Source organism: Choristoneura fumiferana, chromosome 6 (assembly GCF_025370935.1).
Source record: "Choristoneura fumiferana chromosome 6, NRCan_CFum_1, whole genome shotgun sequence".
Lineage (NCBI taxonomy): Eukaryota > Metazoa > Arthropoda > Insecta > Lepidoptera > Tortricidae > Choristoneura > Choristoneura fumiferana.
In genome coordinates this window covers 6,842,915-6,862,643 of record NC_133477.1, presented here as the reverse complement: position 1 = coordinate 6,862,643, position 19,729 = coordinate 6,842,915, and the positions used below count along the sequence as shown (strand labels likewise).

The window sequence follows — 19,729 nt, the reverse complement described above, 5'->3', positions numbered from 1 at the left end:
TCTTTAAAATTAGGCAGTGGACTAGCAACTCTATTGAAATTAAGTGTTACCTCCTGGCTCTGCAGCGTGGGGTGTTTAGCGAACATCTCCTCAAGCCGGCATGGCGACGCCCCTCGCTCGATGTGGGCCGCCACTCGGGGCTCCAGCAGCCGCGGGACCACTACGGGCGCCCCGGGCGCCGCGGGCACCGCCGGCGCTGCGCCGGTCGGCGCGTCTGACATTAGCATCGTTGCGATGTTCTCTAGCTCTGCGAAAAGTTGAATGAGTTAACACCTTTCCAGGCATAGCGCACATAGCGACTACATAAATGTACGTTTACAAATATTCGACTTTCCAACATTTACAATATTATGATACAAAATCAATAGTTAAAAACATTCGTTTTTAACCCTTTCGTTTCGGCAAAGTCGTCCACAAAATCTACCCAGTTTGCCAGGTTCAGTGAAATGATATCGGCTCTTCAGTCCTGTAGGCGAGTTAACTCGTTCACAGAAATAATGCTCATACGTCCGAAAGGCGATTTAACTCGGCTAGGTAAAACGCTTTGCAGAGCGTTGACTAGATAACTCGTTAGCTAGTATTGTCAAAATGAGGGTAATGTTGCCACAAGGCAAGACAATATGTCCGGCTACGGAAGTAATGCCGATTTCTTAATCGGATGTAGTGACAATTTTTTTAAAACGAGTATACTCGGCTACCGGATCTGAGCTTATCGCACAAAACGAGTTAACTCGTCAGCCGGGCTGAAAGGGTTAAGTTAGTCCACATAGGTACAATACATATAACTATGACTCATTTTGTAGTAGCGTATCTAAATTAGCAGGGTCTGGAAAGGTTTAATAGAAATAATGTTAAGGTTTAACAAGTTCACAGTCTGGTGAGAGTGAAGGGATGTAATGTTTTTGAAGTTGTATGGTAAAACGAGGACCCTTCCTAGTAGGTAGAAGGAGTTGGAACGCGCAAGGTCCACTTCAAATTCGAACCATTTGGACTTAATCCCGTATCTTAAGCCGAGTTTAGACTTGCAAGAAAAATCGTGCAAGTTGCATTACATTGCGAGGCCGTAAAGCCAACGAGTTTGCAGTGGTCAATCGAGAGCCGCAATGTAATGCAACTTGTACGATTTTTCTTGCAAATCTAAACTCAGCTTTGGATAAAGGTCGGGCCTTATGTCTAATAGTCGTCAGACTGTCATCAATGGTGCGTTTTGTAATCCTTACGTGGCGTGGCGGGCGTGCGAGGTTCGCCGTCGTGCGCGGAGCTCTGCGTCTCCCACGAGTCTTCGGAGCCCGAGCCGTCCGAGCCCCACAGCTCGCCCTCCTCCGAATCGTACTCGCCCACCTGACAAAGCAACAGTAAAGCTTTACACGTGTTTGACATAGGTCGTATCGTACTTGAAGAGGCGCAGTGGTACGTACAATCACCTGCATTAATATCTGCCACAGCGGAGCGTGCAAAAATATCTGACACGTCCTACCGGCGTTAGAAATAGAGTCGTATCAGATATTTATGCACGCTTGTTGTGTCAGATATTAGTGCTGGTGACCGTACAATCCCAAGAATCTAATAACATATTATTAGCTTATTCAAAAGGAATAATAATAAAAGTAACTAAGCACCAGTCAGACTCGCGCACTGAGAGTTGCGTACAAATTGTAGGTATGTGAAAATAAATATACGCTATTAATATGTATAGCATAGCAGAGCCTTGTTACCAGCAGCATGTATGTCTTGTCTTTTTTCTATTATTCTGTTATTGTGATGTTTTATGACGTTCAATAAATGTGTTTTCTTTCTTCTTTCTTTCTGTCTACAAAATGTACAGTATGTGATAATTTTACATTATTTGGTATGGTCCCCCCTCAATTAACATTTTTTTTTATTATTATTACTTGTTGTTGTAGCGGCAATAAATACATAATGCCAATGTGTATTTATTTCAGCTATTATATCGTTCTGAGTCCTAACTTTTCTAAGCAGAAGTAGTACTTAAGACCAAGACGTGGGTCATCAGCTTTCAGATCCATCAGAAGAAAATCATCGTGAGGGAACCGGCACACACCTACGACGAAATACAAAAGTTGTGGAGAATTACGATCCAAACCCTGTCATTCTGAGAGGCCAGCGCCCTGCAATCGGAGATCGGACTCGGCCCATATCCAACCGTCATATAATTGTCCATAGGAATCGAAGGGTGAATGACCTCTGCTCCCTCGGCTCCCAACATCTCATTCTGCACTACCTTGTAGAGGTCTTGCGGCCAGCACATGCTCGTGTGCCCGTCGACCCACCACACCTTGACGCGGCCCGACGGGAAGTTGTCGATCACCTGCAATATACAAGAGCTGGTGCACTCTGAAATCCGAAATTCGAATTCATACCGTCCCTTTTACCCTTCTTTAAAATGCTATCAGCGGGAGCGGGACGACACGCTACGAAGTTCGAAATTTGTAGTATAAGGCCAACATCTGAAGCGGCCGAAAAGCGGGTTTGGTTGGCCCATTCGAACTCTTGGTCGATCATAATCACAACAAACTAAATAGGTATTAATTAGTATAGTAATAGGTAATTGGCATCTTCGTCACTTAGACAAAAAACTCTAATATGTAGTGCATTGTTTTTCAGCGAATTCGCCAATTGAGATGCTAGCTATAAACAGGAGTCCACTGCTAATAAAAAAAAAACCTGAATTTTCCATTGTTATTTTACCAATTCATGCGTGGTTTCAGATAAAGTCCTTTTTTTGTCCTGAACGAAAAAATATCAGAGTAGGTATTTTTCAAAAAGTTTGTCTTGTCATACTACATAAAATATCCAAAATTTCTTGACGTCAGGGAAACGTCACGAAATCTTGTGAGGAAAAAAATCGTAATTTTGTAACTATGTACATAGAAAGTTTCTATTGCATCCTTTATCAACTTTACCACAAGTTTTTGTATATATTTAAACACAATAAGTATTACTTATTATTTGTGTTGAAATAGCGTCAGGATTATTTTTTATATATAACCTCCTGACTCCTGACATTTTTTAACAAACTTAGTGCTCAAGACCTAGACGTGGTTCACCTGCTTTGTTATTTTGGATATTATTTCAAAACTCTTAGAATGCTTTATTCGATGAACAATTTGTACTTTATAAAGTACGCGAGGACTTTTTTTTTTTAAATTTGACTGGATGGCAAACGAGCAAGTGGGTCTCCTGATGGTAAGAGATCACCACCGCCCATAAACATCTGCAACATCAGAGGTATTGCAGATGCGTTGCCAACCTAGAGGCCTAAGATGGGATACCTCAAGTGCCAGTAATTTCACCGGCTGTCTTACTCTCCACGCCGAAACAACAGTGCAAGCACTGCTGCTTCACGGGAGGATTAGCGAGCAAGATTGTGGTAGCAATCCGGGCGGACCTTGCACAAGGTCCTACCACCTGCAAAACTTAGGCTTAGACTTAGGAGGATATAAGTGCACAGCTGAAAATTAACAACTTTTTGAGAAATAGTCATCATTGTTTATTACATTGGATGACAATGCATCCCTACATTCTGCAAAAAAAAGTTGTATTAGAAAAAATAAATTAAATAAATTTATTTTTAAACAAAATCTATTTTAAGGCGTATATAGATGGATGAATTCTTACCTGTCCCGCGGTACAGTTGGCATCTTCGCCCGTGAAATTGGCGACGCGGATGACGACCGTGCCGGGCCGGTACTGGAAGTCCGGATGGTCTTTCAAGTCGTATACGCTCATCTCGCTCTCATGCAGCATTTGCGGCCTGAGGGGAAGAGAGACAGAGGTAATTGTGGGTAAGGAATGTAGCTAAGTTTTGAAAACTGTGGGATCGCGAGGAACATTTAAGTTGTCTGATACTCATCTTATGACGATGATGACTGCAATAGCGAAATTGTATGACATTACTGTGGTGGTTTCGTTATAATTTTATCACTTAGCTTGCTTCAAAAAATGCTACCTTTAATTGGGTCAAAAAATACTTGTTATTTTTCCTAAAAATCATAATAAGGCAAAATTAAAAACAATACCATATCTAATTATATGTATATATGAATGTAAATTCTTTATTGTACATAAAACATTTAAAATAAAAATCCAGATACCTACACAGAGAGAAATACAGTACAATAAGTAGAGTATAACCGCTAGAATAATAAGTCTTTTAAAAAATATTTGTATTTTTTTACTAACTAAAGCGATTGACCTCATCTCACCCGATGGTACGAGCAGATGGATCCAAAGATTAAGCTCACTGTTTCAGTAACAGCTATGCACTGTGACTTTAAATAACCCTTAAGGGGCTGTTTCATCAGCCATTGATTTTTATTTGTTGGATAAATGTGATGCCGTATCCGTTTGTTTTGTTCGAATAGACAGAGACGGCATCACATCTATACGCTACACCGGCTACACGACACGCGACATTCATACGTTAAATACTCACACAGGCTCATCGGCACTAGTATAGGTCCTGTACCAATGGACGATGGCGGTGCGGCCGTGGTGGTCCACTCTTTGAACAACGCCGTATTCCCGGTGCTTTAGCTGTGAACGAAACGCATTGATTTATTACAGAAAGAAATAAGAATTCTACATCGTAGTTTATTCTACACATTACGACAGACTTTTTATTTCAAATACGAGTAGCTCTGTGTGAGACCTAAAGATATCAGGGTGAAGACCAAAAAGTTGCACACCGTTAAAGCTGCGTTAGAAGGTAGTTATAATTTCCATTAACTTTTTTGACTGTGACACGAAAATTAATCATACATTTGTATGGATAATGCTGACGCAGCTTTAACGGTGTGCAACTTTTTGGTCTTCACCCATCAGTCACATTCTAACATTGAAGCAAAACACACTCGAGAGCAATGAGTATCGAGTCGAATCCTCTTTAACTTGGCAAAGACTATGACTTGACATATTTCATTGATCATGATTATATTTAAGCAAGTAATTAGTACTGACCTGCTGATTTTCTTCTGCGTTGGCGGCGCCACTGACGACAAAGTCTCCGGGGAAACACTCCTGTCCGTCCAAGTGGTGGATCGGGTACAACTGCGTCGACGGTATACCCATCTCTATCGTGCCGTCCTGTGACATACGATGATAGTTAATTTCTTTCATGCAAGTTATTCGAATGCACAAATATTTTTCAAGGGTAAACGATCTCCGGGTAAAGATATTAATATAAATTATGCGAAAAAAAAACAATTATATTCTTGTTATCACGGATGTAGATTTTAAATTACGGTTCCTTCACATTATACTGCAAATAATCGTACATCACCGGACTTGTCAAGCAAATTTGGACGACCGGATGGCTAAGTGGTTAGAGAACCTGACTACGAAGTTTGAGGTCCTGGGTTCGAATCCCGGCCGGGGCAGATATTTGTGTGAATAACACGAATGTTTGTTCTCGGGTCTTGGATGTTTAATATGTATTTAAGAATGTATTTATCTATATAAGTATGTTTATCCGTTGCCTAGTATCCATAGTACAAGCTTTGCTTAGTTTGGGACTAGGTCAATTGGTGTCAAGTGTCCCATGATATTTATTTATTTATTTATTAAATCGAATGAACTTTAACGTGTTCGGTTTGCAATGGCGCGTAGTATTACTTTGTTTCATTCACACGGCGGACGAGCAGCGGGAGGAAACTGGACTAATGTAAGCAGGGTCTAACAGCTGAGTTCCACAGACCTGCCACACGACGTTGGCTCGACTGGTGGTGTGCAGGGTCTCGACCACGACGCGGTCCCCGAGGCGCGGCGGCGGCGCGGGCGGCGCGCGGCGCGCGGTGCGCTTCAGCCGCTTGCCGCGCAACAGACGCACCGCCAGCTGCGGCGAGCGCTTGCCGCGCTGCGACGCGGCGGACGAGCAGCGGGAGGACCACGTCGCGCCACTGTAACAACAACGTGCATTATATAGAATTTGTCAAATATTCGCTTTACTTTAAAAAAAAATAGACATTTATACCCCTTTTCGAAGGAAATTCCTTAAGACTGAATAAGCAACCCCCTCGTGTGTTCCCGAAACAACCGTGTAACTCACTTAGCCAGCTGTCAGTAACTGTTGCACTTACCTGTCCGTGTCGCTGCCGTCGCTGCTGGTATTCTCCCAGTTGTCGGAGTCGTCGTCGTTGAGTGCGAGCTCGGCCTTGGAGTCGCCGTTGTGCAGACAGTCCCCCTTGTGCGGCTCAGGACTGTGGACATGGGACTTGCTCAGCCCGCTATAGACAAAATTATACAATTAGTATTTTAGTATACGCACTCGGTAGCCACACTAGACAGAACAAGTTGTAGTAACTGAATAGGTTTGTTAGAAAGTTTATAAGTGTGAACGTATACTATACGTGTAGACTATGATGTCTCAGTGAACATTTTGGCCGCCACATCGTTTGCCAACACGCGCCTGGCCGCCTTACTGTCGTCAGTCTCTATACCACATTTACACATTCAATGTACCACATATGGAACAGGAGCTAACAGTTCACATGTTCAATCAAATCTTGCTATCTCACTTAGCTGCAGTAAACTTCAGTAATCTAATAATAATAATAATAATTTATTTGCCATATTATTTACATAAGTATACATGCAAATAAATATAAATTGAAGTCGGTTAAAATTAGAATTTACAATACAATATACATATACTTGAAGTCATTGTTTACAGCAGCACTTGATCATTCAAAGTTTATTAATAAACTAGCTTTTTGCCCGCGACTTCGTCCGCGTGGAATAGTAACTTTGGAAATTATTTAATTTATTTAGGGTACCTATTCTGCCAATAATAGCACATAGAAACTTCTACGGTTTACTGAAAATAACCTATTTTAATACATTGCTTTATATCTAAACTATTTTTTTTTGTTTTCCATTCTATGGTAAAACATAAATTTACGGGTAGTCACATTTTAGCAATAAGACGTGTATTTCTACCCTGCCAACAAAAATGGACTAATTCTTCATAGTGAGCTCTTGACATCTTATGTCCTTTATTGTAAATTAGGAGGGTAGGATTATAATTAAGACGGCATTGTTACTAAGCATAGCTACACATATTTCCGATAAATATGCTTATACATTTGTTTGGAATTCCTTACGAACTTTCGTCCCTATATTTTCAAGTAGGTATGAAAAATGACGAAATTTGAAAAGAGCCGGAACAAATGTTTTTTAGGGTTCCGTACCTCAAAAGGAAAAAATGGAACCCTTATAGGATTACTTTGCTGTCCGTCCGTCCGTCTGTCTGTCAAGACCCTTTATCCCGTAAATGTGCGGAGTATGTATCGAGTTGAAATTAAAACCCTAAACTCAGGTCAATACTCCCGGAAGCTGTGAAAAAATCGAACTTCTAAGTTAACGCAATCATAAGCTACAATCATTCACCCCTATTTCACCCCCACACAGGAAGAATTGAAAAAAATGCGCGAAAATAGATCTATTATCTCTTATCACGTGCCCAAATGCCAAGTTTCATAAAGAACCATCAATTTATCTTCGAGAATGTCGATTTTACATATATAAACTTTCATCCCCTATTTCACCCCCACACAGGAAGAATTTTAAAAAACGCGCGAACAAATATCTATTTATCTCTTATCACGTGCCCAAATGCCACGTTTCATAAAAAAAACATCGATTTATCTTCGATAATGACGATCTTCCATATAAACTTTCATCCCCTATTTCACCCCCTCACAGGAAGAATTTAAAAAAACGCGCAAACAATGTCTATTTACCTCTTAACCACGTGCCGAAATGGCAAGTTTAATAAAGATTCATCGATATCGATTTATCTTCGATAATGACGACCTTCCATATGAACGTTCATCCCCTATTTCATCCCCTCACAGGTCAAATTTTCAAAAAAGCTCAAACACATACAAACTTCTTTCTTATTAAGTGTCTAAATGCCAAGTTTCATGGTTTTATTTCCAACAGCGACGAACTTCCACCATATAAACTTTCACCCCCTATTTCAACCCCTTAAAGCCTTTTTTTCGCAATAAAATATAGCCTATGTTCTTTCCCATGGTCTATTCTATCTCTGTACCAAATTTCATCTAAATCGGTTCAGCGGTTTTTGCGTGAAAGCGTAACAGACAGACAGACAGACAGACAGACAGAGTTACTTTCGCATTTATAATATTAGTATGGATTAAATTAAATAATTTAAAAGAAAAAATGACAAATACTGAATGTCAATTTAAATAGAAATATGTTAAAAATTAAATAAGTAATTCTATTATGTCTAATCTAGTGCCTTTGCAAAATATTCGTCAGTTGTATAATAAGGTCTGCCTAAAAAATATTGCTTCAGTTTTCTGTCAAATGTACTTGCATCGCTACAGTCTTTTATGCCATCCTTTAATTTATTATATACCTTTATGGCGTTAATATTTTTGTTTCTCTTAGGTTGTGGCTAAGACATTGTCTGGCTTTTGGGAACTTATTAATGTTCTATTCTAATAATCATAATCATAATAATTCTAATAAACTAGTTGAGAAAGCAATGTAAATATTAACTTTTCCGACAAAATACGACGGCCAAACATTATTCACTACATCTGTAAATAGTAGGGTATTAACGCGTTAGCTATCGTATCCAACTGACCTAATGCCGGAATCGTTTTTCTCCTCAGTAGCGGTATCCTCCTGACTGCTCACTATGGGCAGGGACGTGTCCGCACTATGGTCGATCTTGATGCTGGGGCAGTTAGCGTCTGCCTTGAGAGCGTCATCTAGAGATTCTAGAGTGTTTTCCGTTACGTCCACTTCCATTTCGTTCTGGAACAAAACGATTGTGGTTATTGTTAGAACAGATGGTAAGGAAAAACAGGTGTAACACCAGTAGTGCCATAGGTCCGTAGCTTCTGGATCCAGCGATTTAGCAGTTTGCAGTTCATTCGAATTGAAAGTGTACAGCGAAGGTTTCTCAGAATTTTATGCTTCCGGTACAAGTTGGGTAAGGCCCTTTCAGGTTACAGCGCCAGACTTGATAGATTTAGAATGACATCACTTGAAATACGTCGTAGACAATATAGCATCGTATATTTGTACAAAATCCTTCATAGCCATATTGATGCGCCATCCCTCTTATCACTTCTAAATATCAACATTAAATATAGAATACGAAAACCTAAAACCTTTTCACTCGAAGTCTTTAAAAATAATACATCCTTTTATAATCCAATAGTTAGAATGTGTAGGGAGTACAACGACTTAGCCGGTGCTAATGAAGACCTAGACATATTTGGTTCAAGACTTAATGTTTTTGTCAGCATATTAAGGATTGTCCTCAGTTCAGTTGTGTGAGGATTCTAAGTAAAATATAATAAATTATGTTTGTTAACTAAATGCATGTATAGTTTCTCTTGTATTTATATAAATATTGATACTTTTCTTTTCTTTAAGTTTTAATTGTATCACTCTTTTCATGATGTGTACACATAGTTTGAATTGTAAATGATCTCTTGCCTTAATTATTTTCATTACTGTACCGCATGTTTACAATTTGTTTTGTGTGCCAAAGTTAATAAATAAATAAATAAAATTCGTTTTAGTCAAACAAAAGTTACCACTCAGCGTAATAATCTCTTTTTAAATTATTTGCAAAGACGGATTGTTGGGGAGGAGATGGCGGAACGATTTGGACGCGTATGCAAGGGATTGTGGCCTGACGTTGCGCCATATCGGAAGGTATGAATGTCAAGAGAAGCTTGTAGAAAAAAAAATGTTTCTCACATCAATGGACTTGAGCTTGCGATGGGCGGATGCGCGTTTCTTAGGGCGGGACGGCATGTGTTCAGCAGACTCCTTGGACGACTTCTTGCTCGGCCGCGTCTGCTTGCGGATGCTCCGGTAGTACTTGCCTTAAGAAAATAAAAATCAATTTAACGCATGTCAAGCTAATTCAGGGGTAGCTTTTTTACTTAACGCAAGTAGAATTAACTTTTAAGATTGAATTGCCGTCTGCCGAGTACACATGCATTAAAAAGTAATTCGTTCTAAACGATTAAAAAATTCGAGTCGATAGGTCGGGGACGCTTTGGCATAATTGATTCAGCACGCTCGATACAGTAAGCCAACAGATTCGCATTGGGGTACTTTAACCAATGGGGGTAATTTGGCCCGTATCAGATCTATTTAGATGGGTCTAATACATAAAAAAAGCGAGCAGTCATCTAAAACCAGCCTCATATAGCAATCACTGTAATAATAAAACCTTCAGGGCTTACGTTAACTTGCTTGAAATTTGACAGACATTCTTTGACCACCGTAAAAAGTGCACTTTTAAAGGTTTTTGGGAATTCCCACGGGACAGGGAGCCTTTTATACGAAGACAAAACCTTGGTCAAAAGCCAATAATTACAACTAAAACAATGTGAAACTTTTTTTTTTGACTCACTCTGCTGCTTGCGCCACTGCTGTTTGCTGATGAAGGTGTCTTCCGCGCCGATAGTGAGGAAGTTTCGGTCGCCAACCTGCAGCGTGCACGGTTCGAACACGTTCAGGAGCTTTAGGTTCTTCAGGTCTTCGCCTGGGCATGGATAATATTATGGAGTTAACGCTCAAGTTGTCCTCATTTTCCTACGGTCAGTCGATGATTCGGGTGGCATGGGAAATGACTGTGTAGCATGTGATTTTTTTTTTATGCAGCTCCATTTAGTTAATCGAGAAGCCATATTTAAGGTCTAATTCGCATGAGAGCTTTTCAAAGTCCGTTAAAAACACGCTTCTAAAAGCGTTTCAAACGCAGTTTGTTGTGTGTTACGAACGAAACTCGACGAATATGTCTGAACTAAACCCAATTACCATACTACTCCAGTTGCACACCACATCACGAGTAAATACTCAGCGTTTCTTTTTCGTCATTACCATTTTGGCAAGTATCAGTAAAAGACGTGATATTCAGGGTTAAGTTTTTCTGAAAACTAAAGACATGTCTTTTCGCTGTGTCTTTCTACCCTCCTGTACCGTTTGACAGAAAGAAGTGGTGAAAACGGTCAGGATTTCAAATGCGTTAGACAATAAGGCTTAAGGTCTGTGTTCTTCTGGAAGTAATGCTCACCTTCGACCAGATACTTGGGTTGTTGTGGCGCTGCCACGTCGGTAGGGTGCGTGCATAGCGCTCGGCATTGCCAGTGGACGCCTACGCTCTCCGTAACCACGGCTTCTACGGTGAACTGGACAGACGAGACAATTTACAATAATTTTATGTTTAAAGCTCAGTTTCAGTATACCTGCAAGAAAAATCGTACTAGTTGCAGTCTCACAAGGCCTCGGAATTTATTGCGGCTTGCACGATATTTCTTGCACGTCTAAACTGGGCTTTACGTTCCAAGCAAAAAAAAAGCTGTCAGAAAAAATCGGAGAAATTTCATTTCAAAACAACACATGGCGATGTTGTCGTTACCTACTACATATGCGAAAATTGGATGCGATTGAACCGTATTCCCATCTAAGGAATTCACTAAATCAGACGTTTTCAACCGGTATGCCGCGGTACACCAGTGAGCCGCACATACTTTCAGGTGTGCCGCGATTGCCGCAAAGTGTATGCTGCATTGAAATCATGAATAGCTATATATTTTAATGAGAAAATAGTACGAAAACAACTGACAAGTGACACGTGGCGTGTGCGATTCGCGTTGTCAGGTTGTTATGGTAACGGAGCGGAAGGAATGGCGGAGCGGGTAGAACCCCCTACGCGCCAGTCTGACTCGCACTTAGCTATTTTTTACTGGTGTGCCGTGTAACTTGGATGAACGAAAAGTGTGCCGTTGAAACCAAAAGGTTGAAAACGCCTGCACTAAATCGACTAATTTAAAATATAACGCGCTTGCTCTCACTCACTTGCTTGTTTGAGTTGGATAAAAATAATTTTTACTAAGTATGTACAATATGATTTTGCAAATTTTTTAACAAAAAAGTAAAATTGACTCCAAAAAAATAAAAAAATTACAAAAAATAGAACCAACTACAAAACCCTTGAAAATATTTTTCTGGGTACCTACTAGCTCGAATTTGGTGACTCAGCACGACCCAGCAGGAGTGGAACAATAGTCGTCTACCTCACCTACATACTATGGGTTTCAATCCCTCCTGCTGGGTCGTGCTGAGTCACCGACTTCGAGCTAGTAGGTACCTAGAAAAACATTTTCAAGGATTTTGTAGTCGGTTGCATTTTTTGTTATTTATTTATTTATTTGGAGTCGGTTTTACTTTTTTGTTAAAAAAAATCTTTATTTCTCACTTATTAGTGATTCGTAGCTAAAGTACATCTCACAACGATTCCCTTAAGCCCAAACACGGCTTAGTTACGTTATTTTATAACAGAGTTCCGTTACCTACCTTCCAGCTTCAGCATCAGATCAGTTTGAAAGAATCATTAACTTAAAGCTTCTTCTTAGACGCTTATATAGGTATATTAATCATGATCGTTTATAGACCAGCAAGAATTACTTAGCTTTGACGAGTTCCACTGGTCATCTATGGTCTTCTTCATCAGATCCAGTTTACCAAATGATACTTTCTGAATGTAAATGCGTATCTTAATGCTAAAAATTGTGGTGTATCGTTGGATACGTCTTTTAAAACCTTTGTTGGATTGCTAAGACAATTTTTCTATTCAGTGATCTGTTTGCGAAATATTCAACTTAAAAGTGCAAATTTTTATTGAAATCGATCCCTCTAAAATCTAAACTGTTAGGTGGAAAAATTTGAAAAAATTCAGAATGGTAGTAATATATCAAATTTTAGTAGGAAAATTATAGCGGCTAAGATTGCTTGAGAAATATTAGTAGTTTAAGAGTAAATAGCAGCCTAAGGTAAAAAATATACCTAAACTTGGAACATTCAGTACACAATACGAAATCCTTAGAAAAATATTATTTGTTTTTTTCGTAATGGCTACGGAACCCAATCCTGGGCGTGTACAACACGCTCTTGGCAGGTTTTTTTTTGTTTTTTGAAGTCTCTTAAAAAGGCACTTTCTACGAGCGACTTCTGTGCTCGTAGGGCACTTTTAACGTCGTCTAACATTTAACGTAGAAACGCATTTGACGTCAAAACAGTACTTTATCTTTTTATATGAATCATTTGCTCAAACTCGTTCAATATTCCGTATTCACTAATGTTGTGAATGAGTTTTAATTCAAAACAACATGAAACCGGGAGCTATTCTGGCCGATTTAAATAAGTAATCAGACTGTTTTATGACCCCACGACTTTGCTAAAGGTCAGATGAAATGAAGTTTCTATTACAAAGTTCTATTAGACAAAAAGCTACATCGGTTAGCCACGCAATATTACCAAGGTTATAAGTATAGCATTTAAGTTATGTTCAGCGCGTATGTAACTAATAAAGCATTCGGGCGATCTGTTTTTAGTTTGGACTCCAATTCCAAGCCTCAATAAGAAAATACAGAGCTATGGTCAAACAAATGTAATAGGAACACATTTTTTGCTTTGCTACTATGTTAAGTTTATCCTTTTCGTGGCAGTATTAAAGCTCAGTATGGATGTAGTAAATAATGTTTTTCCATCGTATTTCGTCGAATTTAACTGTAGTTAAATAAATAAATATGAATTTTGTGCACACAAATTCAACTTGTACAGTCAACTACAAAGATATTGATACGGCGTAAAATGCAAAAACATATACGACCTTCTTGTTAACTCAATAAAGTCGTGTATACATATTTCTATAATTTTGACCATATTGATCTCTTAGCCATTGACTGTACTTTCATAATAAACTACAGCGCGACACACACTAACCTTGTGTTCATGCATCTTATGTTTCCTTGCCGCTTTCATCTCCTTAGTAATATGGAGCCAGTGGGCACTGTCTAAAGCCCCGAGCGGTCCAAACACCATTTGGCCCGGATAAAACTCTGAAGAAGAATACGGGGTGGAACGACGACGCCGCATAGAGTAGTCTTCCAGGGGACAGTTGTCCAAATCAGGGTACTCCAGGCGAGAGCCATCCGAGGAGACCAGACGGAGTTTGCTGTTTACAGCCTGGAAAAAAATGAATACTTATCAACCAGACACTAGAATGTTATTGGGAAAGTTTCCAACAGCAGTTTGTTCCTTGCTCTGTTAAAAGTAGTTCGTTTGTAGGATAAAAGCGAAAAACAACAGCAAATAAGGTTGAGAATCAGCTCCAAATAGTGGAAAGGAAGGAATTGTATTGTATTGTTGGAATATAATATAACAGTTTTTTAACCCCTTTCCAGGCATAGTGCATATAAGGAGCATATAAATGTACACAAATATTCGACCTTGCTAAATTTACAATATGGTACAAAATCAATTGAAGTCTTTAAATATATTATTCGTTTTTAAATTCCTCCCTTATAGGTTAACAATATAAAACTATAATTCATTTTGTGTTGGCGCATCTTAATTCGCGGGGCCTGGAAAAGTAACTGTTAGTTTTAAGCAATAATTGTGCCCACAATGTCCATAAAATTATATGGTTTATTTCAGTTTCTGACAAATTGTCAGTACTGTTCTTACCTTAGAAGTCCCAACCCATGAGTCGAGACACACAGCAAGGTCCGGAGTAAACTCCTCTAGAGGCTGTAGCCTCTCGCTGGCGACACTAGGAATTACGTGCTTGGTGCCCACGATCTGAAGGGCTGCGGTCATCACGATGTCACGACAGTAGCCGCGCTGGGTGTCCTTGCCGGCTATGAGGCGACGAACCACGTCTCCCGGCATCAGGGAACGGTCTGCCAGGCCCACCTGACATGAAAGACAGGATAAATTAATTTATATAGAAACTAAATCCATCTATCTTTTCTTAGCTTGTAGAGATCCTTTATTAGGAATAAGTTCGCCTTTACATTCTGTGATGATATTATTATCGGATTTAGACTATAAAATTTCACAGAAGAATGACTTTTACTTCCCTAATCCTGGGACACAGACATGTAGAGATCTTGAGAACCTCTTTCCCCCTCCCATTCTGGGTTACGTACGTCCCTTACGTAATTAGTAAATGGCCCATGTCAAGTCACACAGAATTTAAATAGACCATGAGTAATGTAATGAGTAAGATTCCTCCAGTTCTAGTTTAGTAATTTATTAAGCAGGGAATACTATTCCTTTGTTGATGTTTGCCCACGCTTGGATATTGCCCGCGGCTTCGGCTTCATTTCAATCTTTTCGGCAGGTTTACCAAATGTTCGTATTCGGCCGAATATTCGGCTAAATCACTGAATGTTCGGCAAAGTGGTACTCTTCTTTTTACTGTATTGACTACTATTGAGTCATGTATGAGATGAGTGTTAAATGTGTTATTTTTATGAGGTATTTTATGAGACTTGAAATAACAGCACATAAAAAAGATGGTTATTAATTAAAACAAAATGTAAGTATCTAGCTGATTTGAGAATAAGCTACAGTGATGTTTATAATAAAATAATATGTTAATATAATCAATGAAGTCATTATTGCTAGAAATTAAGTGAGTTTTCTTAACCGAGTTCAAAAAAGGAGGTTATCAATTTGGTTGCATTTTTTTTATGTTTGTTGTTACCTCAGAACTCCGTAATTTATGAACCGATTTGAAAAATTTGTTTTGCGTTTGTCTAGGATGTTGTTGTTGTTTATGCTCCTCGTATTGCATATGGTGAAATGGAATGGGTGGTGAAGCACCAGGACTCCTCAATAATGAATGTCTCTGCATCGGAAAAAGCAATCTTTTCTAAAAGGTGACAAGCAGTTGACATTTAACTATTGAATATAAGATTATTTACACTAAGCGTGAAAAAAAAATGTATAACAAAAAATTTAACCAACTACAAAAAACCATGATAATAATTTTCTACCAGTCTGAAGTCGGTGCCTCAGCACGAGCTAGCAGGAGTAATTGAAGCTCAATAATGTAGTGCGTAGGTGAGGTAGGCGACTATAGGTCCACTCCTGCTGGCTCGTGATGAGGCACCGACTTCAGACTGGTAGAAAATAATTTTCATGGTTTTATGTAGTCGGTTCAATTTTTTGTTATATATTTTTTTTGTTTTAATCAAGAGTTGCATGATTAAACATTTCAACAAAAATTAATCATAAATCATAATATTTACTTAGGAATCAACTATGCCGAATATTCAGCCGAATATTTGGTTCGGTAAAACCCATGTTCCGCCTATCTCTATAATGAAACCAACAACGATACTGAAAACCATAACGAGAACAACAAAAAAATAATTATGATTATATTAAAATAATAAAGACCATTTAAACGTGCCATTGACGTGCGTTTGTACGCACGCGAATTATACAGCTGCTCTATGGAAAGAAAACTCGCTGTCAACGCGTTTCTCTAAATGCAACGCGGCTCTAAATAATGCACAAAGATATAAAATGCAGTTAGTAATAAATAGGGCTCCGAATTTTGCGTGCGACTATTGGGTACTACAGGTTGTAGGGACAGAGCATCGGTTTTTATCGATGTTATTGACAAATCGATATTATTTTAAGTAACTAAATAAAACCTCAAACTTTACGATGATACTCGTACATACTTTTTTCAGCGGTCAATAATGAAAAAAGTTCAAAATATTGGAAAGTTTAATCTGTTCAAATTGCTTTATTGGAATCACTATAATTATGAATACCTACCTTTATATTTTATTGCTTGAGAAAAGCTCCCTCTGAGACTACTTAACGTTCATAGAATGAAGAATTAGAATATTATTTTGTATTCCTTTAGTTCTTACCATAGCCAATATAAAGTATTTTATAATAATAATATTTCAAGCAAAAATATATTTACAATTATGTATTAAAGTTACAACATAAATTTTAATCTGTCACTAGCTGCACGCAAAATTCCAGGCCCTAGTAATAAAACACAACATACATCATCAAGTGCTTGTTAAATTTGTGAAATTGCCAAGAGAGATCTTGCATATTTATTGCCTTTTTATCATCCCTTTATTAGGTAGCTACACTTCTAAAAAACAATGTAACCAAATGTTGGAATTTTTTTTTTCAATTGTGTTTGGTGTTGGTTTATAGTATGGTATCTCATAAATAAAGTGAATAAATTAATAATATATATATAATAGCTGTTGCCTGCAATGAATTCGTAAATTGCTATCTCATACCATAGGAATTATATCATTTTCGAGGATAAAAACTATCCTACCTAGCACTTAAACTATCTTCATACCAAATTTCATGTAAATCAGTATTGCTGTATGATTATTGTATACATAAACTACTTTGTTAGCTAATTTTAGTTTGTGCTCTAATTTGGCATTGTTAAGATTTCATTGAGTAGTTGCAACAAAGTATCCCCACAGCTAATATCATTATTATATTATTAACCAGATAGATAACTAAACAGTGAGTCATTTTAGCCAATTCTTTTTATGACTAAATTTACGCAAAAATTCAAGACTTGAGGCCTCATTGTCTAACACACTCAGAATGTTATTCAATTTCACTATGTCCTTCTGTCACATGGCATAGGATTAGGGCTTGAAAGAGATGAGGAATGTAATTGCTTGCATCCCTGCATTAGAATATACAGCCACAGGTCTTTTGAAACCAAACAAAACCAGTTCAGATAATCTAATCTTGTGCAGTCTGACTAGTATTGGAAGATACATCATTTCATTTACATTTTGATATAAGAAGGTAATATGGAATAACCTTCAGGTCCATTCCCAGTCTCATGGTAGTCTAATAATACAAGTTTAAGGTTAGGTTCTGACTAAGATTTTCAATGTTGGATTTCAAGTGTACAGCCAGAAAATATTACCTTCTATTCATCACATTGAACTTGGTTTGACAAAACTGTCTTTTATATGTACCTATAATCCCATAATTCATATAAATATCTAAAGGAAACTGAAGCATTCTTTTATCAAATTGGAATAATTGGTGTTGTTCATTTATAATATTGTTGCAACATTAGTTTAATCAAATATTAATTACTAGCAAAATTCAAAGCAGACTACAATCATATGGATTAATAAATCATGGTCACTTTAATTACTCTGTGGGTAAACCTGCTCATTTATCAACATATTTCTTTAATGTTTACCCTCACATAAGAAAATTTATAATTTGTGAATTGATTTTATAATAACCCATTCAATCCCTAGACACTGACATTGGGGTTGATGCACTCTCCAACGACCTAATTCATGATTTTTCTACCGCTCGAGACACCGCATACCGATGATATGAGGATTTAAAGAACTTTATTTATACATGCCTTACTTACCGTCTTCTCGGATATAACCCGCTCGGTGCCGGAAGGGTGCCACACAACACGAATTTCACCTTTTTGAATGGGTGTTTCAATATCGCTCTCTTGGTCACTGGAGTTGGCTTCGTAATTCTCGAGTACCAGACCGAAGACCACTTGGCCGTGATTGTTGATTTTATACACTTCATCCTCGTAAAAGTACTGAAAGTCAGTCGGCGAACCCGGATTTTGTCCCGCCATATTGACGGGAATTATCTTAGACACAAATAATTTTGTTTTTTACGCGATTATGTTCTTTCTGACAGCTGATTGCAATTGAATTGTGGCGCATGCGTCAATTTAGTGACGCGGCGCGCTCGATTATGAGAACTCGAAAAATTTGTCGATAGGTATTATTCATAGTTATTCGATTATTTATTATATTAATTATAACAATACTTTTTTTAATCAAATTTAGCTCAATTTGTTATATCTGCACGCTAACTGTTAGCATTTTTAGCGGTCTTAGCGGCTAGCACCGCTAAAAAATCAAGGAAAAAAATAGTTTTATTTTGATTTTATTTTTCACTTGTCTGATATCTTGTCACCTTTTCTGTTAAACGTATAAACTAACTAGCTAGCAGTAGCTGACCCTGCTAATTCATGGTGTTAACGATGAGTACCTGGGCGATCGAGTTTTGCTCAGTTCTTCGTAGCTGAATCGTATTTTATTTGGAGAAGGTGCATATTCGATTCAAATAAATTTAAAAGTAATGCAAATTTCAGTTTGCAATTCCTTCGCTATGCCGCATAATCAGTGTACTGCCTTTTCGGCGAAATATGTTTCGCCGAATTTCACTTAGCAACCAACCTTTCGCCGAAGTTTCATTTGGCAAACTAATCGTTGGCATAACTTTACTTCGCATTTTTCTTATTTCACATCATTTTTATATTGCAAAATTTTACTTCATCACACTTTTATGAGGCAAATAATTATTTAGCAAATGATTGGCTCAGGAAAATAACAAATTGTCAAATAACATTTGGCCAATTTTTATATTGCAAAGTGTTACTTCAATGTGATTTGTGCGAACGAGCGAAGCAAGCGAGCAAGACTGATCGGAGCAGAAGCGACTTGGATAGTTTAGGTTCAGGTTTAGGTTAGGCTCCGATGTTAGAGGTTTTTTTTTTATAGCAGCCAGGATAAACGCCACTAGGAAAGTAGGTTGGATGCCATTCAATATGTTGCTAAATTAAAGTATGCCAATCAATACATTTGACGAATACATAAATGACATCTTAAAAAAAACATAATAATAATCAAATCATTAGTTGGGAAATGATATCAGTGCGAAACGTTGAGTTGGGAAATAACATTTTGCCTAAATAAAAATATGGGAATAATAGTTTGGGAGCTAATAATTTGCTAAATAATTTTCGCCGAAACATTATTAAACCCGCATAATCATCGTGCTCACATCGTATATAGTGAAA

At 38.1% G+C, this 19,729-nt stretch overlaps 2 protein-coding genes across 2 annotated transcripts in view; one reads left to right on the top strand and one right to left on the bottom strand.

Moving 5' to 3' along the window:
• Positions 1-18,591, bottom strand: part of LOC141428620 ((E3-independent) E2 ubiquitin-conjugating enzyme UBE2O-like) — a 24,685-nt gene extending 6,094 nt beyond the window's left edge. The window contains exons 1-15 of the mRNA XM_074088623.1: positions 18,272-18,591; positions 14,548-14,775; positions 13,804-14,046; positions 11,093-11,207; positions 10,430-10,561; positions 9,766-9,893; positions 8,636-8,808; positions 6,099-6,245; positions 5,717-5,918; positions 4,981-5,106; positions 4,457-4,557; positions 3,640-3,775; positions 2,243-2,329; positions 1,221-1,341; positions 51-247 (exon numbers count right to left, since the gene is read on the bottom strand). Of these exons, the coding sequence (XP_073944724.1) occupies positions 51-247; positions 1,221-1,341; positions 2,243-2,329; positions 3,640-3,775; positions 4,457-4,557; positions 4,981-5,106; positions 5,717-5,918; positions 6,099-6,245; positions 8,636-8,808; positions 9,766-9,893; positions 10,430-10,561; positions 11,093-11,207; positions 13,804-14,046; positions 14,548-14,775; positions 18,272-18,496 (2,361 nt within the window). The 5' untranslated portion in view covers positions 18,497-18,591. The remainder of the gene's footprint in view (positions 1-50; positions 248-1,220; positions 1,342-2,242; positions 2,330-3,639; positions 3,776-4,456; positions 4,558-4,980; positions 5,107-5,716; positions 5,919-6,098; positions 6,246-8,635; positions 8,809-9,765; positions 9,894-10,429; positions 10,562-11,092; positions 11,208-13,803; positions 14,047-14,547; positions 14,776-18,271) is intronic.
• The window catches only part of LOC141428934 (cytoglobin-2-like), a 286,546-nt gene that overhangs the window by 172,566 nt on the left and 94,251 nt on the right, over positions 1-19,729 (top strand). The gene's annotated exons all lie outside the window — the stretch shown is intronic.